The 26658-nt window shown below is 38.7% G+C and overlaps 1 protein-coding gene across 5 annotated transcripts; it reads right to left on the reverse strand.

The window, feature by feature from the left end:
• Window positions 1–7145: 7145 nt before the first annotated feature.
• LOC146670344 (protein SSUH2 homolog) lies at window positions 7146–25376 on the reverse strand. 5 transcript variants are annotated; one of them, XM_085407220.1, is made up of 14 exons: window positions 25207–25376; window positions 21007–21103; window positions 19185–19265; window positions 15818–15898; window positions 15667–15742; window positions 15454–15583; window positions 14371–14431; window positions 13803–13924; window positions 13412–13474; window positions 13248–13324; window positions 11262–11354; window positions 9579–9684; window positions 8148–8255; window positions 7146–7467 (listed from the first exon to the last, which is right to left on the reverse strand). In XM_085407220.1, the coding sequence occupies exons 2-14, from the start codon at window positions 21017–21019 to the stop codon at window positions 7327–7329; spliced, it is 1152 nt and encodes a 383-aa protein (XP_085263346.1). In that variant the 5' UTR covers window positions 21020–21103; window positions 25207–25376; the 3' UTR covers window positions 7146–7326. The 5 variants fall into 5 exon arrangements, with proteins under 5 accessions (XP_085263346.1, XP_085263344.1, XP_085263343.1 ...); XM_085407218.1 differs by lacking the exon at window positions 25207–25376 and adding an exon at window positions 21395–21531; XM_085407217.1 differs by lacking the exon at window positions 25207–25376 and adding an exon at window positions 21286–21425.
• Between the last annotated feature and the right edge of the window lie 1282 nt (window positions 25377–26658).

Below are 26658 nucleotides of genomic sequence, written 5' to 3' on the forward strand. Positions count from 1 at the left end.
GAGTAAAATGCAGAAACAACCCTTGGTTTTCTCCTCAGCTCTCCAGTCTACTCAAAAAAAGGGATGCTGCCTGGGCTAAGGCCAGAAAAACCAAATCTGAAGCGGACTGGCTGACTTTTAGACAGCTCAGAAACCGTTCAACTTCCTTAATTAAAAAGGCCAAATCAGAATTCTATCTTTCAAATACTACTAAACATTTGAACGACCCTGAAAAATTCTGGAAAATAATAAAATCTTCTTATGGGGACATAACTACAAATGAGATGCCAACTTTAGTTGTAAAAGACTCCTGTACTTTAACAGAGAAATGTGACATTCTAAACTGCTTTAATGAGCATTTTGTTTCTTCAGGATCTCTATTTGAATCTTTATATCCAGATTTAAAACAGCTTTCAACAAGAGGCTCTCTCTGCAACCACTCAAACTGAATCTGTGGTCCAACCCTTCAGTTTTTCTCCGCTAAAAGTTTTTGAGGTCCACAGGGCTTTAAATCTGTTGGATCTAAATAAATCTGCAGGACCAGATCAACTTGATCCCTATTTTCTTAAGTTGGCTGCAGATTTTATAGCAGAACCAATAACTTAAATTTTTAATCTTAGCCTATGTTCTCCCTTTGCTGAAAGGAGGTGATCCTTCAGATGTTAATAATTACAGGCCCATATCTAAATTGTGTGTTCTAGCAAAAGTTCTAGAAAAGTTCATTAGTGAACAACTGAAAGACTTTTTGGACAAAAATTCAGTTCTTTCCCAACATCAGTCAGGATTCAGAAAAGAACACAGCACAATAACTGATGCTATTAAAGTGGTTAATGACATCGTTGATTCAATAGACTGCAAAAAATACTGTGCTGCTCTTTTTCTTGACTTGTCAAAGGCTTTTGATACAGTTGACCATGCTATTTTATTAAATAGACTAAACAATATTGGTCTATCTGTAAATGCTGTAAGTTGGTTTTCAAATTACTTGTCAGCAAGAAAACAGTGTGTCCGTGCTGCTGGGTCTTCTTCCTCTTTTCTCCCAGTATCCAAAGGAGTTCCGCAGGGCTCCATATTAGGGCCATTGCTATTTTCTCTTTACATAAACAACCTTTGTGATAATTTGTCAAATGCAGCATTTCATCTTTATGCAGATGATACAGTTATTTATTGTTCATCCCCTTCAGTAGCACAAACCCTGCAATTTCTGTAGTCTGCCTTTGACGTCGTTCAGTCCCATTTAACTCAACTTAAGTTGGTGTTAAATCCAGAGAAATCCAAGTTCATGTTATTCTCAAATGGCAAAGAGTTGTTAGCTACGTCTCCTAAGATTAAAACAATTCAAGGAACTGAAATTGAAATGGTCACATCTTACAAGTATCTAGGGATCATTATAGATCAGAATTTGCCATTTAAGACTCACATTCAAAGGCTTGTGTCGAAGTTAAAACTAAAACTAGGTTACTTTTTTAGAAACCAATCCTGTTTCTCCCTCCAAGTGAGAAAACATTTGATTCGTGCAACCTTTTTACCTTTATTGGATTATGGTGACCTGCTTTTTATGAATGCACCTGCCCACTACCTAAAGAGGCTGGATACTGTGTACCATTGTGCTTTACGTTTTATTACTGGCTATGGAAATCGTGTACATCATTGTTCTTTGTATGCTGCTGCTAAATGTCCATCTTTGCATATTCGCAGACTCTCCCATTGGTTGATCTTTATCTATAAATCTCTCCTTGGGCTGGTTCCATCTTATTTATGTGTGTATATGTGTAAAAACCACAACCAATACAGCCTTCGTTCGCACAATATCATACAATTGATTGTCCCAAAAATCAGAAAAGAATTGGGGGAAAAGGCTTTTAAATATGCTGCCCCTGCTTCCTGGAATAATCTGCAGAAGGAACTGAAATGATCAGAATTGGTTACCTTGGGAGAGTTTAAGTCTGATTCATTAACGAGAGAACAGCTCTTTTACTCAGTGTGATTGTTTTTAATGTACTCTTAATTTGATCTGTTATTGTATATTTTACACATGTTGGTATGGGATATTGTATTTGTTTTAAATGTTATATACCTATGTGGTATGTGACTTTTGTTGCCATGATGCCAGGTCCCTCTTCGAAATGAGATTTTACCTGGATAAATAAAGGACTAATAAAGAGGAGGGGTGGGTTGTAACATATTTTAGAAGTGTTAGAACATCCCCTTACATAAAACTAAGAATAATTTATTAATTTGAATCATTTTACAGCATGCCTAGGCAGTGGTTAAGTGACACAATGCACACAATGCATTCTGGGATGACATGTAGTAGGGGAGGTGCAGCAGATTGACCCGGAAGTTATACAGAGTTCATTCCCACCACAATGATCTTCCCCTCTGCTGTTGGACACATGAACAATAACCACATGACTGTTCCCACCACTAACACATGACCCTACGCTGTGTCACTGCATCATTTCATGATTGGCACTGATCACCACCTGCACTCATGTATATACAGCGGGGCAAAAAAGTATTTAGTCAGCCACTGATTGTGCAAGTTCCCCCACCTAAAATGATGACAGAGGTCAGTAATTTGCACCAGAGGTACACTTCAACTGTGAGAGACAGAATGTGAAAAAAAAATCCATGAATCCACATGGTAGGATTTGTAAAGAATTTTTTCGTAAATCAGGGTGGAAAATAAGTATTTGGTCAATAACAAAAATACAACTCAATACTTTGTAACATAACCTTTGTTGGCAATAACAGAGGTCAAACGTTTACTATAGGTCTTTACCAGGTTTGCACACACAGTAGCTGGTATTTTGGCCCATTCCTCCATGCAGATCTTCTCGAGAGCAGTGATGTTTTGGGGCTGTCGCCGAGCAACACGGACTTTCAACTCCCGCCACAGATTTTCTATGGGGTTGAGGTCTGGAGACTGGCTAGGCCACTCCAGGACTTTCAAATGCTTCTTACGGAGCCACTCCTTTGTTGCCCGGGCGGTGTGTTTTGGATCATTGTCATGTTGGAAGACCCAGCCTCGTTTCATCTTCAAAGTTCTCACTGATGGAAGGAGGTTTTGGCTCAAAATCTCACGATACATGGCCCCATTCATTCTGTCCTTAACACGGATCAGTCGTCCTGTCCCCTTGGCAGAAAAACAGCCCCATAGCATGATGTTTCCACCCCCATGCTTCACAGTAGGTATGGTGTTCTTGGGATGCAACTCAGTATTCTTCTTCCTCCAAACACGACGAGTTGAGTTTATACCAAAAAGTTCTACTTTGGTTTCATCTGACCACATGACATTCTCCCAATCCTCTGCTGTATCATCCATGTGCTCTCTGGCAAACTTCAGACGGGCCTGGACATGCACTGGCTTCAGCAGCGGAACACGTCTGGCACTGCGGGATTTGATTCCCTGCCGTTGTAGTGTGTTACTGATGGTGACCTTTGTTACTTTGGTCCCAGCTCTCTGCAGGTCATTCACCAGGTCCCCCCGTGTGGTTCTGGGATCTTTGCTCACCGTTCTCATGATCATTTTGACCCCACGGGATGAGATCTTGCGTGGAGCCCCAGATCGAGGGAGATTATCAGTGGTCTTGTATGTCTTCCATTTTCTGATGATTGCTCCCACAGTTGATTTTTTCACACCAAGCTGCTTGCCTATTGTAGATTCACTCTTCCCAGTCTGGTGCAGGTCTACAATACTTTTCCTGGTGTCCTTCGAAAGCTCTTTGGTCTTGGCCATGGCGGAGTTTGGAGTCTAACTGTTTGAGGCTGTGGACAGGTGTCTTTTATACAGATGATGAGTTCAAACAGGTGCCATTCATACAGGTAACGAGTGGGGGACAGAAAAGCTTCTTACAGAAGACGTTACAGGTCTGTGAGAGCCAGAGATTTTCCTTGTTTGAGGTGACCAAATACTTATTTTCCACCCTAATTTACAAATAAATTCTTTACAAATCCTACCATGTGGATTCATGGATTTTTCTTTCACATTCTGTCTCTCACAGTTGAAGTGTACCTCTGGTGCAAATTACTGACCTCTGTCATCATTTTAAGTGGGGGAACTTGCACAATCGGTGGCTGACTAAATACTTTTTTGCCCCACTGTATCTTTCTACGTAGCACTCTTAATTCTTATTCTCATGTATATATCTCATGTATAGCTCATGCACATATCTTTCTACGTAGCACTTTTAATTCTTATCCCTACTTTTATTTTTTCATGTCTATTTAAGTGCTATTTATGACACTATTTAAGTGCTATTTATGACACTATGTTTGCACTGAAGCACCGCAGCAATTTCCTAATGTTGTAAACCTGCTCAACATTTGGCAATAAACCCCTTTCTGATTCTGATTCTGATTCTGATGAAGGGATTTCCGGAAGTGGGGTCAGATGTTACCTTGGTTACATAAAGGCAACATATTAAGAGGTTAACCCACAGGCTAATGCCATCATCTCATGTTTTTATTTCACCTTTCAACTGTGATTAGTCAGATTTTTCTCTAGAGGAAACATTTAATCACACATTGTTTAAAGTTGAAGTCACACATACAGAAAGCAGCACATCATTGTTTTTGAAAGTTTTAGATGGATAAAAGGATGTTTTCTTGTCATGCTGAAGACGCTATAGTGGCACATACTGGCACATGTTTGGAGTAAACTTTTTGGTAACACAGAAACACCTTCAGTTAGAGGCACATGAGGCTGGTTTTTGCCTTCAGAGCATAGCAAAAACCTTCCACAGGAAGTGAAATTAAGTGGGCAGTAAGAAAGAGTAAGTAAGTGTACAGCAATTGGTAACTATAGGATAGTAGTTTGATTGGCAACATCATTATATTACAAAAATCACCAACAGTAAACATTTCCTGTTATTGTAAATGTGAATAAACCCAGCCCAAATGTAGCCATCCTTCACAAAGTGCTGCAGTTTTTTTTACAGCGACTTGCCATAAACATCGTGTGAAGGTACATATTATATTCATAATTCTCTATTATATAAAAAAATTTAAATGTCCTTAAGTCCCTGCAAAAATTTGAATCATCTTCATCTGATATCTCCAAAGTATGATAAGGACACGCATGCAGAACTTGCAGTAAGTTGCAGTAACAGCGGAGGGAGATATTTTATTTCAAGCCTACATGAAAATAATCACAGGAAAGTGTTTAAACAGACATTATGAACTTATTTACATATATAAATATATATTATTATCTGCCCTGCTTAATCATTTCTGGTGATTAAGGACATTGGAATGTACATCATATGTTTTTTGTTCACTACTGACTTGGTGGCTTTAATATTATTATTATTATTATTATCTACCCCTGCTGGTGATGCAACTTCTGCATGCCTGTCCGTTTCACTTTTTGGAGAAGCAAAGTGTGAAATGGATGCAGTGGACCGGTGTGTCTTGTCCCGATTCGTGATTGAGGTGTGAGACAAACAACTGCTGGTCCAAGTGCGTCAAAACAATGATTTTATTAAACACGTGTGAAGGAAATACACCATCACAATCCTCAGCATAAATCCCTTCAAAACAGCATACTTAAAATGTTTTTATATGTCAGGGTATAACGCCCCCTCATGCGTCAAAGCAGATACATAACATGCATAAGTTACAGTAACCACAGCTCTTCTGCTGACAACCTTTGACACACACTCAAAAAGACATTTTCTCCGTCTCCACGCCAGGTGATCTTGATCTTCTTATTCTCGCTTATCTCTGGAACATCAGAAACACATTCTACAAAAACTGTTACTTATGCAGGCACAAAATGCAGTTACAAGCCAAATATGTCTTAACTCTAACCTAGAAATGAATCTATATACTGTCTGTGTATGCAGGCGAACTGTCTCGACCTCACTGCACTCTGTCTCACCTCACCAGATAAAGCTTGTAACCTCTTACCAGACAGAAGGCCAACTCTTTCATAAGCACATTCTTACAATATATGTAATAACATGCTTGAAACTATATGTGTAATATATATTGAATAAATGTTGTAATCAAATGCTACTCAAAGCTTAATAAAAAGGATATAAGAGAATAAACATGATATAAAATGATATAATCCCCACAGTCTGTTATGTTTTCCTATGAGACTGGGTTGTATGGCTACAGTAGCTCTAAATGAAGCATTATAAGATGTGAAATATCACAATTATTCCTTTAGCTTGACCACTTACATTATTGTGAAAAAGTATTCACCCCCTTCCTGATATCTTACTTCTTAACATATGTGTCATACTTTAATGTTTCAAATCAAAAACCTTTTAATTCTACACAAACCAGAGAAAATACAAAATACACTTTTTAATTGATGATTTCATTCATCAAGGGAAAAACATTAACCAAACCTACCTGATACTACGTGAAAAATACTGGCAGCCGCCAGTGCTAACCCTCAGTTTCCTAGTAGATGCACGGTATGGTGTCAGGCCGAGCTTATTTTGCTTGTGTAGTGGCATAATACAATACAACTCTTGTGTCCTGGGTTCAATTCCTGGTGGTGCAGGTGTTTATATAACGTCCTCAGGGATTAATGAAGAATTGCAATTTTTAAGATATTACAGTGCCTCGTTCTTGAGTTATTGCATTCACAAACTTTGGTGTCCACACCACCCGACCACATGCCTGGCCGGTGGGGTGACAACGATACCCCATCAGCCTTCTATGCTTAAGGGGTAAAAAGCAGTTGCCGCTAAACCTAAACTTAATAAGAGCTTGTGCAACCCTTGGCAGAAAAAGCTGCAGTCAGACATTTGTGATAACTGGCCATGACTCTTTCATATCGCTGTAGAGGAATAATAGCCCGCTCTTATTTGTAGCATTGTTTAAATTCAGCCACGCTCAAGAGTTTTTGAGCATGAACGGCAAAAATCACAATCTGATATAAGTCCAAACTTTTCTTAGGTCACTTTAAAACCTTCACTTTTTGTTCTTTTATTTTTTTATTTTTTTTACCATTCAGAGGTAGACTATTGTATTTCAGACATTGTCCTGCTGCATAAGCCAAGTGTGCTTGAGCTTCACAACCCAAAGTGATGGCTGGACATTCTGCTTCTGAATTTTATGGTAGAGAGCAGAATTCACGTTTCCATCAATTACAGTAAATTGCTCACAATGTGACATTACCAGCACCAACTTTAACTGTCAGTATAGAGTTTTTATTTTAATTTTTTAATTTTAATAAAATGCTGAACAGAACATTACATTCTATTACTTTTTAACACAGGTATGGTTTGCTTTTCTTACCCTAATAAATGAATCATCATTATATATGGAAAAAGGAAGACTGATGAGTACATGTTTAATTGCTTTGAGCTGTGTGTATTTGTGAGTCTACAGGATGACGCAGCAGCAAGTCTCTGGGTAGTCATCAGCACTGACTTTGCGCTCGTTGCCGTACACGTAGTAGACGTAGCTCTTGTCTTTCCACTTGTAGTTCACCTGAGTGATGGGGATCAGCTCGACTGTCTGCCTCTGAAAGAGAGAGAGATGGAGGGATTCGTATTAAAGGAAAACTTTCAACAGCATCAGAGCGGGTCAGCTTGAGTCAGAATACTTTAGCTTAGCATTGACTGAAAGCAGGAGTAAAAGAAATGAGCACTTTTCTTAGCCACATTTCAGATTTGTATTAATCTTCAATCGACCAGCTTCAAACCTTTATGTCCTTTTCTTTAACAAAAATTCCAACAATTAATTCCCCTTTTGAGTGTTTATGTAACAGCTAACTCTTCAACCACCATCAAATCATTCAAGATGGCTTTAGTTATCTTTATAGGTCACCTTATCCCTCGAGCTTCTGTAGCAGTTGATAACTTTAGTAATTGAACAGTCTATTGATTTTTCTATTGACTAACTGAGGAATCAGTTAAGTTAAATAATTTGCAGAGCAAAGCAATAAATTGCAGAGTAACACAGGCACACCAGCACAGGCTGGCCACTGGGGGTGACTACACTATAGCCTATAGACTCAAAACTCTAAAGTAAACTTTGCACGTTTTCCTTGCTGCTTCAACTACAAATAATGGAATTTCAGCTCGAATCAATTATATTTCAACTAGAATTAGCTGCTGATGGAACAAGGATAGCTGTTTTCTTTCCCTCCACTACTGGAGAAGATCTGGATAATTTTTCTTTTGAGCTGTGTGTCGGCCTACCTGCTGCAGAATCCTGGAGGTTTTGCCATAGTTAGTTTGATGTTCTTTGATCAGACGCTCAGAGGCCTGAGAGACTGCTGGGTTTGGAAAGCCAAGCAGTGGGTAGACCTGAGAGAAGCAAGAGTTTAATTCACAATATTCACACCGCTAACCCCAGCAATGTGTTTTCCTTCTCCCCAACCTTTCCTTTACATTTATCTCAACTACACCTGCCTGAGGTGAGTTCCTGCAGTGGCTTTATGTTTAATTTATGGAGATTATTTCAACATTTCAAACATAGAATATAACATTCCAAACTACTGTGTGAAATTACTGAGATGTAGTTTTTTGTATGAAATTTTGGTATTTAAAAAAAAAAATCTTATTAGGATTCAAAGTGAAGCTACATTGTGTGTGTGCAGTGTTGGGGAGTAACGGAATACATGTACCGCCGTTACGTATTTAAAATACAAAATATGAGTAACTGTATTCCGTTACGGTTACCGTTTAAAAAGGTGGTATTCAGAATACAGTTACTTTGTTGAAATAAATGGATTACACTGTGGTACTTTCCTGTTTCATTTTGTCGCGGGTCAGGACTGTTTGGGTTTTGTTTGACAGCTACGTTCTGTCGTTCCAGGCGGCAGCGTTACGGTTGCCATGGTTACAGGGCAACGCTCTCTCTCTCTCTGCGACTGTGTGTTTCCTGGGTGAGAGAGCGCCTTTTCGTTGTTGTTGTTGTTGTGCTAAGCTAACAGGCAGAATGCTACAAGCATAGCTCTAAAGAATGTAGCATCATGGGCAGTGTAGTCCGTGTTGCAGGGAGAATGGACTGCCATACACGTTATGTGTCTGTGAGCGCGAGGAGGGAGGAAAAAGGGGAGTGGAAAGGTACGAGTTGTCATCGAGGAAAAACGGGAGCTGGAAGCATGTAAATATAATAATAACCACTGCAGCCAAGAAGAGTGCCTGACGAGCCCAGTTGTAAGTAAGCTATTAAGACTCGACTGTACACCGTGTTCGTGTTTTCCTCCGAAAACAATAAGTTCCGTTGGAGCAGCCTTTCAACGCCTCTCTCTGTCTCTCGCAAGAAAAGTTGACCCACACAACAAAGTAAAGCTATTTTTCGGCTACGAGCCGACAGGGACCCCGCCGTATTAGTCAGAGGTCCCTTTACTACAGTTCGGAGTCGCGGACCTTCAGTAATAGTAATAAATCACACAGCAATAGTACATTCACGTTGTTGTAAAAAGCATGATAATATTAATCCAAAGTATTCAGAATACGTTACTGTCATTGAGTAATGTAACACGTTACACAATGCATTTTGGGGCATGTATTCTGTACTCTGTAATGGAATACATTTTAAAAGTAACCTTCCCAACACTGTGTGTGTGTGTGTGTGTGTGTGTGTGTGTGTGTGTGTGTGTGTGTGTGTGTGTGTGTGTTTACCAGGTTCTGGCTGCTCTTGAACAGCTCTTTCCCTTTTACTGAGCGCAGGTTATCACTCTTCAGACCACAGCTCTGCTCCACCAGATGATCTTCCACATGGTTTTTCCTAAACACAAACACACAGATATGAACTATATTCATGCTGTATCCATCAAATATAAAATACAGATTTAACACACACTCTACATCCTGATGAATACAATATTACATGAATCAATCATTTCAAGTTTTAACCAATCAAGTTTCTACTGTTTTCAGTTTAAACTCGCAGCATGTAATTTTCATCTTTATTGACTAGAGGGCACCAAAGCATCACTCAAAAAAACATTTATTCTCTTCCGCTTATCCTTAGCAGGGTTGCATGAGTGCAAGGGGAAGAGGTGGGGTACATCTTGGACAGGCGGCTAGTCTGTTGCAGTTCTAACACAGAGAGACAGACAACCGTTCACACCTAAGGGCAATTTAGAATCACGACCAGTAACTGCATGTCTTTGGACTGTGAAAGGAGGCCTGAGTACCCACAGAGAACACTCCACTCCACACAGAAAGGCCCTGACCAGATTATGGAGATGAACTCAGGATCTTCCTGCTGTGACGCAGTGTAAGCCACCACATCGGAGGTTCGAATCCGCTGAACGGCTACCCTGAGGTACCCCTGAGCAAGGTACCGTCCCTACACACTGCTCCCTGTGCGCCTGCTTAGTGGCTGCCCACTGCTTCACTGAGTGAATGGGTCAAATGCAGAGAAAAACAAGTAATTTCCCCACGGAGATCAATAAAGTATACATTATTATTATTAGTGACTGAATATAATGGATTTGCAACAGTGCTTTGAATGTTCACGAAACCTGAATTTTCTCAATTTCAGGATAAATTACATCAGATAAATCTCTGTTGTTAATAATATTGGGGTGCCCACTGATCAAGAAATTTTTTTATTATCATTCAAATATGGCTTTCAAATTTAATGCTATATTTTTACATGCTACATACTTTTACTGATAGTAAAACGAAACAATGACCATGTGTAATTTCTTCTCTTGTTTCCTTATTTGATTTTTAAAATTTGTTTATACTGTATGTCAGATATCTGCAGAAATATATGGGCCTCTTAAGCCTTTAAGCAACTCTGTCACTGAAAGATAAAATCTTTGTTTTCATAAACTGGTTATTCCTCAAGTACAACTAAAACCGTGGGCAGGGCTCGTGTATTATCCTTAAGGACTGGACCCCATCAGTAGTCTGTGGAAGATATTTAATGTTTTCTAAAATTTCAGTGGAAGTACCTCAAAAAATATTTAAGGTAGGAAAAAAAAGAACCAACTAATTTGCATTGACTTTTCAAAGCCTTTTAAAACATCTCCATGTACCATTTTCCTCTACATAATTCACGAATATCTGTCAAAACAAACAGACCTCAAACAGAACCTTAAGTATCCTTAATTAACTCTGCAAGTATCCAGGACATGTAGCATAAAATTGGCTTCAAGGGCTTTAGAAACAAATTTAAACCGTTTAAAGGAGTTAAATTGAGTTCAAATGTAAGTGTCTTTATATACTTCTGCAACCTCCTCCAGGACCATTTGAATTTTACAAATGACACCTAAAACACACTTGAAGAACCCAATCTTCATACAGGAATCATAGGAAATATAGGAATGTTGAAACTGCTGTTGTACTCACCATTCCACTTTGAGCTCAATGTAGGTCAGCAGTTGACGTTTTCCTTTACAGGTTTCACATTGCTTTTTCCCACTACCATTACACTTTGTACACCTAAACACACACAGACACATGACTCATTATTTTTGGTTACTTATAGACATACAAATCTTTTCCCAATTTTTTCTTTGTTACTAAAGTCCACATTGAAGTGAATAAAATCATTTAAATATGTTTGACTCAGTCTTGACCATTATCGATTCTCTAGATTTTATTTTAACTTTAAAAAAATCTGATATTTGTTTATTTTGTCGATATGTGTATGCTTATTTTGTCAATATTGCTGCTCATCTTCAACCAGGCTACACTCATAAAAGACTTTAATTATCAAATGTATTTTTAAAAGTTTGTTAAATAAATAAAAGTAACTTATGATTTCACATCCTGCTGAACATTTTTTGACTGATTTCTTCCTTTGCTCATATTTATTGGGCCAGATGATCATTTCTTTACAAAAAGTTATCCCAGTTATTGTGGGATAACTAGATGGCAGATGGGAGCAGACAGATGATCAGTTGAGTCCGTAGCGTCAGATAGAAGAGCAACAAATAGCAACAACAGCATTTTATTTCACTCTTTAAATTGTTAAACCCTTTATTTTATAAAACATTCATATATAAAACAATTGTTTAATGAGGCTTTTCTTGCTTTTGTAACACTTCTACTTTTGCTTTTAATTTGAGTAAAATAAAGCATCATTGAGAACATGAGCAGAGATTTAAGCAGAAAATGAATGGACATGCAGAAAAAGAAGAAAAAGTGATTCATTCGGTGGACTCTTGAAAAGAAAGAGAAAAACTGCTAAGGAAAAAAAATAGGCTAAAAGTTATGACTTTGGTAGGTTCTGAGAAAATGACAGACACACAAGTAGCCCAGGAAAAACATGCTGCAGGGCATTGCAAGCCTCCCAGAGGTGTCTCAAACCACCTGAAATAAACTGACACTGTCCCATGACAGTACTGATGACATGACTCTGTGTGTGCGTGTGTGTCTGAGAAGGGCGTTGTCTGAATCCATTCCAATTTTCATTAAGCCATTCAGCACCACAGCTTCAGAATAAAAACTAAAGTTACTAAATAAATAGCTATTGTGATTGATCAACAGAGAGGACCATACGAATGCCTGAGTGAAAAGCTTAGCCCTTAACTGACTGTAATTCAATTCATTATTCATGTTAGAACTTGCAGTCCATATGCTGACAAACACGTTATGAAGCCTTTTTTTCACAAGTTTATAAACCCTCAAACTCTGAAAGTCTCATGCTCTGCTCAGTACATGTAAAAGAGTCACCTCATTCCCTGTATAGAGAAAAAGTCCATCATCATCCCAGCTGGCTGTTTTCTGAGTCTGATAAGTAGATATCTACTTCGCACAGCTCACCAAATAGTTCTAAGCGGAAGTGGGGTTTAAACTGTGTATTGTTGCGTTTGATTGGATCACCTGTATCTGAAGGGGAAAACGTGAGGTAGAGGCTCCATAGTATAGTACAGGGGTGTCCAAACAGTTTTATTAATAGAAATTCACCTATAGGGGCCAACAATCCCTACTGACATTATTTTCTACAGGCTCATAACCCCAACATTTTCATGCAAATATGATCTAATCAAATTGCAATATATTAAGCTGTGTTTTTGACTTTAAAATGTTAATAGTGAATAAATTATTTGAAAACACAAATTCAAAATAATCAGAATCTAAAATTTATGAATTTCAGGAGACAATTCTTGTACTTGCTTGCCAACATTAAAAAAAAAAAAAAAAAAAAAAAAGGAGGTCTGATCCCAATTTATTAACACTGAATCATTTCAATTGTAATTGTTTAATTCGGCGTATCGTTATTAGTTTGCATGTTTAAAAAGAAAAAGGTAGATGAAGATAATACAAAATGTAAGCTTTGAAACTGGTATTTTTTCTGTTTTATTTTCAGTTTGTGTGACCATTCAGTACCTGTCTTTGCCTGTGCCATTACAGTGAGTGCAGGCTGGATCGGACTTTGCCGCACCATTACACATCGGGCAAGTTTTCTACAACGACACAAATAAGCAAATGTTTTAATTGTACCTTGATCAGACTTTTCATGTCTTATTATTTACTATTGAGAGTTTCCTTACTTTTCCACTTCCACTGCACTCCTTGCATTGCTCAGTACCTGCTGCATTGCACGTGTGGCATTGCTAAACACAAACACACAAAAAAGATAAAAATGAGTAAAAGGTAAAAACTTTTCAGAATCACACTGATGGGGAGTTCTCCTTAGATTCCTCACACACAGTTTGTGTTCATGGTTTAACTTCTAATTAGAGCTCCAGCTAAAGTGAAAACTACATGTGGCTATAGCACTGACACCTCGTGCTATGTTAGAAACCAGCTCATTCAGGAACTCAAATCTTCACAGATTTCAAGTATCCCATTCTTTAAGTATATATGTCTTCAAGCTTAAAGCTCAAAACCAAACTGCAGGTAACCCAGCACTTTGACAGATAGCTTTTGTTATTCAGCCACCTTGACGGAGGACGTGTAGGGCACCCGGATCTTCTCTGTGTGGTCACTGAAATGTTTGGGGGGTGTGGCCTGGACCTCCCATGGTCGTGGAGCGGGCTGGGCGTAAAAGTCAGCAGGCTCACCTTTTAAATACACGAGATCACAGAAAATGACAGTCAATAAACTACTAGTATAGTAAGTTACTGCATTGTCAGTAGGTTTACGCAAGGATTAATAAAAAAGGCATTTCATTATTATGAAAACCAAAGCAAGTGTTTCCAGGTTTAACTCTTTCAGGTAAAACACTATTGATTAATCAGTTGTTCTGGAGTTTGATTCATAATAGGCTCTGAGTATCACACTATTGTTTTTAATCCCTCACAAGGCCATAAACTTTGAGTGTGGTCAAGAACAAAGTGAAAAATGTGGTTTGGTAACAGGAAACAACAAAACTCTACCATCAGATTAAAAAGCATCCAGCCTTGCTCTATAATAACAGAACATGGTGGCTCAAGGAAACAAATGAAAATGACCATTTTAATGGCTCCACATCAGGTTTTGATTTAACAAAATGAAAATGTGCGTTTACCTTCATGTGGTTTGTGGGCCCAGTCAGTTGACCTGGACTCAGTGAATGTCTCCAGACGGTACTAAGGAACAAAAAACAGACTTTACTGAGAGAAACTGGATTTGTTGATAACATTACTGTGCTAATTTCTCTATATTTCACATCAGAGTGAAAGTGAAACATACGTTTCTATGCATCATGTGCAAAAAGCTGGACATGTTAAAATAAAAGCATATTTGTTGTGTCAGATACACGTTACAGGCGTTATGATTTTATTCACAATTTAATGTCACTTTAAGGTTTTTCAGGTCACATGTCAGCCATGTGCAAGTTAAGGTTTGTTTTAAACTGATGTGAAACAGTTTTTTGAACTGAGACTGTCCTCTTTGACAACACATATTTGCCTTTATTTTGTCTCTGCATGCTCAAGATGTCATCACTTAGAAGGACTTTGTAATAACACTGCTCATGCAGCTATTGCCTGTCAGCCTGGTACTGTATGAGCCTTCAGTCTGTTTCTGGATCAGGAAAGAGTTGTATTAATGCACATGTAGAATGAGAAAAAACATCTTATTGTCAAAATAAGTATAAGATGGAGACAAATGGGGGTGAAAATATTGAATAACAAGAACTATTTTCACTCTCACTGTTAAAAGTGTAGAACCTGAGATAGATGTGATATTAAATCCACAATTTGTTTAAACTTGTAACATACAACGTATTTCCAATTTGGTTTCATATAACTGGGCATCATATTACTGCATAACAAATTTTGTGGTAAAACCAGTATTTGGAACCGGTATTCCATATTCTTTGAGCTAATTGCAAGAGTCTTGAGGGTGTGATGAAAAGTTCTGGCAAACTACTACTTAAGCAGGTCTGGACACTTACTAAAAGCCCTCAAGTTTTTGAGCAAAAAAAATCCTTACACAGGTTTATTCTTAACAGTTCATTATCATTCAATTATGTCCTTTGGTCAAATGTTTAGAAAACTATGATTGCAAACAGTTCAAACCAGTCTGTTGCAGAGATAGTAAAAGCAGGTAACTCAGTCCTCAGCATCACTGATGCTGACAGCATTATAAAAAGGGAACATTTAATCACCCTAAATGTGTTGAATGGCTCCATGGAGGTGATGACTCCCTGAGTGACTGGTGCGTCACCGTAGCAGCAATGAGACGACACAAATTCCTTTAAAGCCTCGCGAGCTGCATTTTCAGACAGAGAGGGGATGCTACAAAACACACAAACTCTGTGTTAAACCAGAATATTCTACTGATTGTTGAGCAGCTGAAAGACACAGATAATATGTCGTACCTCCATTCAGGATTTTCAGGGGCGGGTTGGGGTGGAGCTACTGGCTCCATGGGCATGGGAGGAGGCAGGAAACCTCCTGTATCAATGACAAATTTTCAAGTACCAGCAACAGCATTAATGTGAGGAATTATGTGAACCGGGCTTTTCTTACCTCCTCCTGGCACAGTGCCTTCATAGCCTGGGACATTGCCAAACATGTTGGCTTGGGGTGCCATGACAGGTGGGTACATAGCTGGAATAAACAAGAAACAAACCATTGAAACCAATATTTTGGATGAACTTAAAAATTTTCATTCAAACTAAAGTTCTAACCGAACAGCTTAGGAGGTTTGGGCCCTATACCACGAACCTCGTTCAGCAAACATGCAGAACTAAAAAAGTCGAAAACAGAAAAGCCAGCTTTAATTAAGCTTGGTCTAAAACAAAACAAAAAAAGGTGACATTTGATAACGGTGTAACACAATTTCACGCATCACTGAATGCAGGCAAAACAGAAAATACCTCGACATTATAAGTACAGTGTTGACTTTGGCCACATCTTAATTTTTTGCCATCTTCACACAGATTTTTCCCTTTCTATTTATTTTTATTTGGAATTATTAATTTTAGAAAAATGATTATATCCATCTATGGGAATATCAGTTCCTACTGACATGACAGCAGAATAATGGCTCAGAAAATTAAGATTACATTTACATGACACTTTCCCCTTCTAAAAGACTCAAAACTTGCCAATGTTCCTAAAATTTAGTTCCAATGCTTTTGAGTAATTTTGAGTAAGCTAGCATAATTTTAACCTCAAAGGGGATTTTTTTTCCTTCATGTTTGTATACAAGAGAAACTGCTTAATAAACAAAATCTATATGCGTTTTTTGAAAGCTTTTTACAACTTACAGACTTTGTTCAAATGCTTTTGCATATTCGTAGTGTTTCCTCCCTTAAATGAAATATCTACTTTTCAAGTATTGCAATTTGCCCTGTTGTCTTCCGTTCTCGTAAAGTATAATCAAACTTTTTAGTGTTTGAGCCGCTTAGGCGCCGTGGTATTGCCCCTATCAAGTCAGTGAGCTGGGAGTTTGCTGTTCTCCCCGGTTCAAATATTTGAAGTTTGCACGGCTACATTCTCGCCTGAAAATTTGTTAAAAGTTTATTTTGCAACCCAGAAAGAGTAATAAGAGGGGCACTGAAATTCGGGATTGTCCGAGAAAAAACGGGAGGGTTGGCATGTATTACCTTGCATAGCCTGTAACGTTATTATGATGGACAGGTTTTATGAGTGAACTTGACTTTAAGTCACTTACAGGTTTCTTTGGAAAAATACTTTCTTATATCCAGGTTCTTTTTGCTGCCATCCTCCTCTCCTCCTTGCAGGTCCTCGCAGCGCAGGATTGCCGCTGCTAAAACTAAACAGAGCTCCCTGAAAGGCACAGCCAATCACATTGGCTATATTTGTCACATGATATAGGACTCCAGTAGAGAACGTAATTTAACTCTTTCTGCACCGCTGGGTGAATGAGAGGTTGACAGATCGCTTTTTTTTTTTTTTTTTTTTATTTCTATCGGTTTTGTTTTTCTTTACTCAAAGAGATCAAATTATTGGTGGGGACAATTCAATAATCGCTGGATATTGGTGGGGACATGTCCCTTCCGTCCATGCCAAATCTACGCCCTTGCATGAATTAAAAGGAAAGGTATCATATTTCACATTATCTTCCTTCAGAAGACTCATTCATCAAACTGGTTAAACAGTGACAAGGTGGAACATGACAATTTTTTTTAGATAAACTTCAGTTCATACAAAGTTACATTATGTGTGCAGCTGAACAAGCCTGATCCTGCAGAGAAATTTGTGGTGCGAATGAAAGAGGGTTCTGCCCACGCTAGCGTTAGCTATTCCAGTAAGATTAAAACCAGCATGTTAACCTCACACCCAAAAATGGTGACAGAATATTGTAATGCATCTCATTTTACTTTTGATATTAAAATTTGACACCCCCCCCCCTTTTTGTTGTTGTATTAACTGTCATGTTTAAGTCAAATAAATGTAATAAATAAATAAGTCACCATGAAATCACAATTAAGGCAAAATACAGTTAATAAATTTACATATCAGAACAGAACTGTAACATGTTCTCCACTGCAACCCTGCAGGTTTATTTCTGATTCTGTCATAAGTCAGCTGTGTGCAGGCAGGAAAGGACCCAAACGCACACTCACGTCTCAAGTAAACTCAAAAAACACAGCCTTATTTGCTGGCGTGTAGGTGACACAAAGAAAATAACCTAAACTGGAATACTGGAACCTAATCGTACAAAGAGACACACAGGGAAATACACAGCCATGGATGAGGGAGATTGCAACGCTGGACAGAAGAAAACAAAGTGCTTCAATTAACAGGTAATGACGAGAGAACAGGAAACGCACACACACGCAGCTGGGGCTAATTACACACAACGAGACAGAGGATGCAAAGCTAAACATAAAACATGAGATAAGGTACCTTCAGAGTTAGAGAAGTGAAACAAAACATGGCACACACAGATAAGAGAAAGTAAAACCGGAAGTAATGAGAACATTCACAGAGACGCAGACAGACACAGAAACGTGACTGAATGGGGAAACATGGCAGCCAGGGGAAAACAGAATAAAACATGAGGAGGAAATAAGACACAAGAACTCACACAGCCTATATAAACACAGACACACAAAGAGAGACACAGAGGCCACAAGGGGAAAATACTAAATAATCAAGGAACTAAACAGGGAATATAAGAAACTCAAAACAGGACAACTAGACTAACAAAGTGGACTTCTACATAAATCATCATACAAAATGACAAAAACACAACCCCCCCCCCCTCCCCCAGAGATTCACAGTTTTTAAAGTTTCTATAAGTAGAATGGGAGGCAGAGTTTTGAGCGACAGACACACTCTCTAGTTTTAAGATTAGCTTAAGCACTGATTACTTCTCAACTCTCTTTTCTCTTTCACATACCACTATTACATACGTAGTCTAAACCAGCAGTCCCCAACCCCCGGGCCTCGGACCGGCACCGGTCCGTGAGTCGTTTGGTACCGGGCCGCGAGAGTTGAGGCTCAGGTGTGAAATGTATGCTTTTCAGGATTTTTATCGGTTTTTAGGGTTATTTTGTTATCGTTTTTATCGTTAACTCGGTTTTCCTAGGTCTTTTTACTTGTGTTATGAATAAATCTTCTTTTTTTGGTACCGGTACTAGTTTTATTTTGTTGTATTTATCCGCGACACCTTAAAGGCCGGTCCGTGAAAATATTGTCGGGCGTGAACCGGTCCGTGGCGCGAAAAAGGTTGGGGACCGCTGGTCGAAACTACTCGTTAAAAAGGCAAACATCTGCATAAAACTACAGGCTTCATATAGGCGGAGGGGGCAGGAACTGTCATCCAGCAATGATAAAGATCTTCAAGTTATGAAACAAGCTATAAAAAAAGCAGGTTAGGTCAATGCAACAACATTAATGTGAGGAATTGGGCTTTTCTTACCTCCTGCTGACACATTGCCTTCATAGAATGGGGCATTGCTGAAAGTGTTGGCTGAGGTGGGCATGAGAGGGGTATATGCAGCTGGAATTAAAAGAAATAAGAAACAAACCATTCAAACTAACACAGAGAGAACTCAAATTCATCTAAGTTTTTTTAATGCATTAATTAATTATCCTTTTTTTTGGTGGGGCGGGGGGGATGTTTTTGCTTAGGGTAAGGTGAACACTCAGAGGATGACATCAACATTGAAGTTTATTATGGATAATAAGTATTGTGTAAGCTGGGCCTCAGCAGTTGTGGGAAGGGAAATGTACCGTATGGTCATGTACTCAGGGCTGGTCTCTGTGGCCTTGGTGCACTCTGTTTAAGAGAGGTCTCCCCTTCCAGAGGGAATTATTCCTTTTTCCCTTATCAAAGGCATCAGTCGCATTTGTTACTTTGATGGACTGCCGAATCTTCAAGAATCTGTCTTAGCTTATCCATCCTTTCATGCATCTATTTTCTGCCGTTTTGGTCACTGAAGCAGCAGCCTGAGCAGAGAAACCCAGGCTTCCCTCAAATCAGCTCATCCAGGAGGACACAGAGACACTCACAAGTTAGCCAAGAGATATAATTTCTCTAGCAAGTCCTGGGTTTGCCCTGGGGGTTCCTCACGGTGGGACATTCCTGGAGTCCCAAGTCCTAGTCTGAGCTTCACTGTCCTCCACCTCTTCCCTTGTCAGCAATCAGTCTAACTTCCCTTCTACAGTTCTTAGTATTCTTTAAGATATTATTCTTCTGAGTCATTCTGGTTTGTTTGTTTGTTTGTTTGTTTGTTTAAAAGTCTTTCAGCCTAATTTCAATAGAGCTGAATACAACTGAAAGGGCTCCTATTTCCCCTTCTACATGTTGTAACAAGAACACTTCAGAGCCCTAGGTCATGGATTGCTTTTATCTACAATGGACAGTAGGTGGAGTTGCTTAGTCCTTGCTCAGGTGCTTGAATGCAGATATGTATGCGGGCAAAATAGAAGCTACTTTAGCATTATGACTTTGATGTTGATTTTGGTAGAGATTTGTAGATGTTTGTTTCTTTTTCTCTCCCATCTTCATACAGCTTTCTCCCTGTCTCTCACATTCTTTCAATCTTTGTGCCGCCATCCAAAAGATGAATGTTACAGTGTAAGAGAATTACAACCCAATAAAATGCATAAACTAACCCATATCAATTATCCATCCATATCGATAGCTATATTAGAATTGAATGAGGTGGTAATGCTGACAATTAACATAAGAAGAAAAATCATTTTGGCTTTCTTTTACCAGCACCCATTTAAAAATAAAAAAAGAAGTTTATTTTAGAAAAAACAGGTATATCCATCTATGAAAAACAGAGTCATCATTTCTTTCAGGACTTAGGTCAAAGGAAAATCCTAAAACTAAAAAAATATTCACATTGGAATTGTTTCCTCAACAAAATACAACAACCTCTGTTTATAAGTAAAGCTGTTCAAGCACAAATAAATCCCAGAGAGAAAATAAAAACCAAATGATGCAATTAACAGGTTAACTGATATCAGGTCGCCATTTAACAGAAGTTTAGGCAGCAGGTTATTTAATTTCAGTGAATATTTAATTTTTTGTATTTATCTAGTCTCAGAATTAAAAAAAAAAAAACAACAACTTCAAAGAAACCTTAAAAATGCACCTTGCATTTGCTGGAACATATTTGCTGCTGGTAGTCGCGCCGACTACCAGAAGCTCATCCCTGCATCCTTCCTGTGTCCTGCTTGGACTCGGTGTCTGTGCAGGGTGACTGCTGTCCTGCTATTTCACTTCTTACCTGCGCTGTTCATTCTGCTGCAGATCAACCACTCAGTAGACCAGCTCGGTTTTATGGTAACCACACAGGATCCGTTGATTTAACTCCGCCGCGCAACCTTCGAAATACATGTAATTAGGACCTCTTTGTATCAGCCCCTACGTCAAATATCAATATCAATAAACTAATGTTTAAACGACTGTTGTCATTTCTATTCCCTCACCAGCAGATTGGTGGTGGGTAAAGGTCTGAGGGTAAAGAATAAATATAAAGACAGAATTAAAACTATTCTTAGTCTACCTGAAAATTTGATATTGGGTCAGAGAGAAAAATAGCGGCTCTATTTTCTTCTGTCTCCTCTGTGACAGAAAGGAAATGAAGCCCTGCCTCTATCGTATTGCAAACATACCAACAAGTAACGTGTCAGAAGCTGTTTTTTTCTTCTCCAGGCGTGTTGGCACAGCTTTTCTATTCAAGTAAAATTGTTCTCAGGTTAGTAGGAGGCGCCGACATTCCTGAAAAGTCATTTCTCATAATCCGCCCTCGTAGCCTCTCCCCCCTCCCCCCTCGATCCATGTTGGACTTTTCTACATGTTTAAGGAACTTTCACACATAAAAGCTGTGCGAATATTTCATGCGTATTTTATATTTCGCACGAAATATATATTTCGTAATATTTGTAAGTATTTTTTATGGAACGCCAGGACTGCCATAATGAATTAATTAAATACACCATTAAATAATTAATTAAATGTGGCAATAATTAATTAAAATTGGAATTAATTAATTAAATAAATAGTTATGACACATGTAATTAATTAATTATTGACACATTTAATTAATTATTTATGTATTTCACATTTTAATTAATTATTGACACATGTAATTAATTAATTATTGACACATTTAATTAATTATTTATGTATTTCACATTTTAATTAATTATTGACACATTTAATTAATTATTGACACATTTAATTAATTATTTAATGATATATTTATTTATTTCATTTTGGCAGTCCTGACGCCTGGCTCTCGTCATGAAATAATTTTATCTGTCAGCCTCACCCATCAAACTCAGGGGGCGGGGTTAACGCTGCCCATGCAGCTTCTCTAACATTTGATTGGTTGCCGTGCAAAGTAAGTCAAAACAGGTCGATCCTAGAAAATCGATTGCTTGTGTAGACTTGGGGCAGCCAGTTATCCCAGAATGCAGATCAAATCACAAGCAGCAATGGTGGTGGTGTAGTTTTAAAATACCCCGTTTTTCTGTCACCAGCTACACTTTTAACAGTGTTTTAGCCGCGAATGTCGCGACGTATGTCTGGTCAGGTTGTCAACATAGAACATGTTTGCAAAAGTGCTCAGATGTTTTCAGAGATTTCACTAGCTCTGCTAACAATTAGCATGCAGAGTGCACCGAGGGGGTTACGTTAACCGGTTTGTTTACATATTCCACTCTCCGTGTTCCACATGTTGCATTCGCAGATTCTCATTTTCACCGAACGATCGTCTCTTTCCGCCTGGTCTTGTGTCTCTGTGCTTCTGTAACATAAAGAACGAGCTGACATTTTTCTCACGAAACCAGCGATCAGCTCAGCAGACCCTCAGTTTACCTGCATGCATCCTCCTCCTCATCTGTCAGCTGTTTAACACCTGCTGCTAATTCAAGAAACACGCCTAGTTACCTGGTGATAGTCACAGTTTAACTGGGCAGCCGGTGCTCGATATAACGCAATGTCAGCGCATTTTTCTGCACAAGATAAGTAAATATAGTGTTTTCCCCGAGCGCAGAGCTGCTGGAGCTCGTTTCCTTACAGAGCACTTTATAGGCGAATAGCTTTATCAGCGGCTGATGTCCAATCACCGGCACACAGCTTTCAAACCTCAGCTGAGTTTTAGCTCTCAGTGGTTAAACGCTGGACTTCATTCACTCAGGTTCTGTCTGTCGGGTCACGTTTACTTCGCTGTTTTATTTACAACTGAGCAAATCGGTTTGGCTGAGGTTAAAGTTACGTTTCATAACTGCATAGTTTCACAGACGTTTAATGGTTCACTGGCACATGTGTTAGACTGAACTATCATCTAAATATCATCTGTTTTTTAATAGTTATTCAACTGTATTCTAAGCACCAGCTGTCTGTTAGAATGTGATTTTTTTTCTCTCTCTGTTGGCAGAGGTATAAAAATGCGCAGGAAAATCTGACATGCATGGCGAACTTCACCGACGATATTTAGGGAGGAATAAACACACATCAAACATAAATGAACCATTTGTCTGTCTCCATAATTGAGAGAATTTTCTCTTCTTATGTCAACACTCTCTCTCTTTTTTTTTTCTTTTTTTTTTGCTTTTTCGGTCATGTTATGTTTACCTGTCAAAGGCTTGTTACAAACTATGAAACACATTGTGCAGACTTCTGGATGTTAGAAGAAAACTAATACTGCTCATGAATGAGACTAAAGGCAGGAAGGTGTCCTTTAAAACTAAACATGTTAATAGGACCTCCCTGTTTATATCATAGTTTATGATATAGCACGTGTATTTCAGTAATAGCCTGCTGAGGCCACTATACGTGCTGGCCTCATATCAAATGTGAAGGCAGACTGAGTCTATGTTTGACGTTTTTTATATCTAATCTTCCTTTTCAAACATTTAAACAGCAGCGAGTCTGCAGCTGAGGGAATACAAATTCAAATTGTCGGAACAGGTTTGCTCGTTTCTTGGATTCATTTGGTGATTTATTAAATGTATAACTGTTATTCTAATCTGCTGCTGAGTCTCTTACACTTTTCTTTATGCTGTATATTTTCACGTCTCTGGAATAGTTGGCAGTTAGATAGTCAGCTGGGAAACTTTGTGTTAACTCATGGAGCTGAGGATATCGTGGATATGCTGACCTCGCTGCGTGGTGTACAGAGCGAGGTCAGCATGATTAATATTCACAATAAAAATATTAGCCGAACATCATGAAGTCTGTATGTGTTTCATAGTGTCGAACAACCTTTGTACAGTTAAAGCCAGCAGTTACTACATGACGGAAACACCAACGTTATCTCTTTTATGTGTTTATACACAGGTCACGCTGATTACTGAACAAAAACCCAAAGATCAGATGTTAAACAGATTTATTTGCTCTCTCTCCTCCTTAAACATGTTTTTAATGTTAGTTATAATTCAGAATTGGCGACTGAAACACGTAGGACACATAAGAACATCAGGAAATAAAACATCGATAAATATAACCTCAGTAAAAGAAGTCAGCGGGGGTTACTACAGCTGTGTACCGGGGCCTGCGCTTTGTCGGTGGGATTGCTTGCGAGGCGAGCGGGTCTATCCCACGCTTTGCCGTGAGACTGGGCAGACATCTCCGAAATCATCGAAACACTTTTGCAAAGAGGCTGTATCTTGACAAACCGACCAGACACATGAAGATTAAACCACTACATTCTCGGCTAAAAAAATATTAAAACGGTATTTGGTAACACACAAACAGGGTTTTTCAAAGCTCAGTTCTGTTAGCTTCCACATGCCGGTTGTTGTGTGCTAGAAACAATGGCCACCAGGCCAAAGCAATGGTTTTGACTCGATCAGCGTTAACCCCGCCCCCTGAGTTTGATGGGTGAGGCTGACAGATAAAATTATTTCATGATGAGAGCCAGGCGTCAGGACTGCCAAAATGAAATAAATAAATATATCATTAAATAATTAATTAAATGTGTCAATAATTAATGAAATGTGTCAATAATTAATTAAAATGTGAAATACATAAATAATTAATTAAATGTGTCAATAATTAATTAATGAAATGTGTCAATAATTAATTAAAATGTGAAATACATAAATAATTAATTAAATGTGTCAATAATTAATTAATTACATGTGTCATAACTATTTATTTAATTAATTAATTCCAATTTTAATTAATTATTGCCACATTTAATTAATTATTTAATGGTGTATTTAATTAATTCATTATGGCAGTCCTGGCGTTCCATAATTTTTCGGACTCATCTATTCTTCATGCAGCTGTTCACACCGACCAAGCTCGATTTTCCCGATGTTTCGAATCTGAATTAACAGATCTGACCAATCAGAACACTGCATTTGGCAACCAGCATAGCTCAAATCGCGTGCATGTACTGAATATACAATGAAACGGAAATAGTAAAATAATTTTAATAGTAAAAATAGTTTAAAAACAACAACAACTATTTTACCTCAGGCACACAGCAAAATAGGCCTTCTCAGGTGTGTGGTCCCCACTCTGCTAACAAGAGCTTAAACTGCACTGACATCTTGAAATACGTTCAAAAGCGGCCATCGTACAGTTTCAGCTCCTGGATCAAAACATAAAATGCCTTCTCTAAGAATCTGATGAACTCAGAATCTCCGTCTTTTTCTTTCCTGGCTTGGGAACATCAGGACCAAATTGCGCAAAAGCGCAACGTGTTCGGTGTGTCTGTATGATACAGGGCAAGTTACAACCTATAGGCCTACATCAGTGGCAAAGGCGGTGGTTGTTGTAACTTTATTGCAGGTTTTGTATGATAACAGCATTTTGATTATTTTGTAAGTGATTTAAGTGTTAGTCACATGTTTAGTGAGGGCTGTTAATTATAGATTAAATTTTCTGCTAAAAGGGAGCATTTAACAGTTATTTTCATTAGAAAACTGCGTTTCCCAGAATCCTTTGTGGTAGACGAAAGTTACTCTGGGTTTTAGCTAGCAAAGAAGTTTGGGAAGCCATTATATGTTGCTCTGATGTCGAGCAGTTTATTTGTTGTACATTCCCCTTTTTGAAGCCTTATATAAAGACTATCGTTTCTCCAATTGATGTCCGATCCATTTTTTTGGCTAAGTGGATTCGCCACATCATTTTTTGGTGCCGAAACCCGGGAAAATGAGCGAACAGGATTTACGTGGAGCCGCCGCCGCCGGGGCTGCGGGAGTGGCGGATGACGAGCATCAGAGAGAAATGGAAAGAACAAAACTGAAACGTGGGACGATAAGAGGTGCTACCACACGACTTGTACATCAAATTGACTCCGAAATGGCTAAACCAGATCCGGACACTGACCATCTGAGCACATTACTGGAAATGCTGTCGGCAAAGGAGCTCAGCTTGTATGCCTTAGATAGTGAAATAGAACGTAAAACAGCTCTGGATGACCTGGAAATGGAGATCGAAAGCGCAGAGGAATATAAGGAGCGCATCATCCTGTCCAAGAGCCGTGCACGGCGCATAATTAAGAGAAATGAGGATTGCCGCGAACGAGCCGCACATCAAAGGGTGAGTGACGCTAACTCTGCTCATTCATTGGCACAGAGAGCATCGGTAAAGCTTCCTAAGCTGATCATTCACAAATATGATGGAGATGCCAGTTTGTGGCAGGAGTTTTGGAGTCAATATGAAGCTGTTATTCACCACAATGATGCACTATGCAAGAGAGAGAAGTTTACCTATTTGAAAACCTATCTCACTGGCCAAGCAGCAAAGGCAGTTGCAGGACTGATGTTGACAGATGAAAATTATGACAACGCAACTGCAAAACCGATTTGGAAGAAAGGATGTAGTAATTAGTGCGCACATGTCAAAACTGCTGAACCTCACACCTGTTAAAAAATCCTCTGATGTGCATGCTTTGAGGCAGCTGTATGATGAATGTGAA

Source organism: Rhamphochromis longiceps, linkage group LG5 (assembly GCF_057381845.1).
Source record: "Rhamphochromis longiceps isolate RC_006_pf linkage group LG5, R_longiceps_female_GT1.1, whole genome shotgun sequence".
NCBI lineage: Eukaryota > Metazoa > Chordata > Actinopteri > Cichliformes > Cichlidae > Rhamphochromis > Rhamphochromis longiceps.

Excerpts from the sequence above, each read along its gene's own strand:
- LOC146670344 (XM_085407220.1), bottom strand. Across the intron at positions 13,925-14,370 it reads GGCCCACAAACCACATGAAG|GTGAGCCTGCTGACTTTTAC; the intron begins GTAAACGCACAT and ends TGTATTTAAAAG. Across the intron at positions 13,475-13,802 it reads CCTACACGTCCTCCGTCAAG|CAATGCCACACGTGCAATGC; the intron begins GTGGCTGAATAA and ends GTTTGTGTTTAG.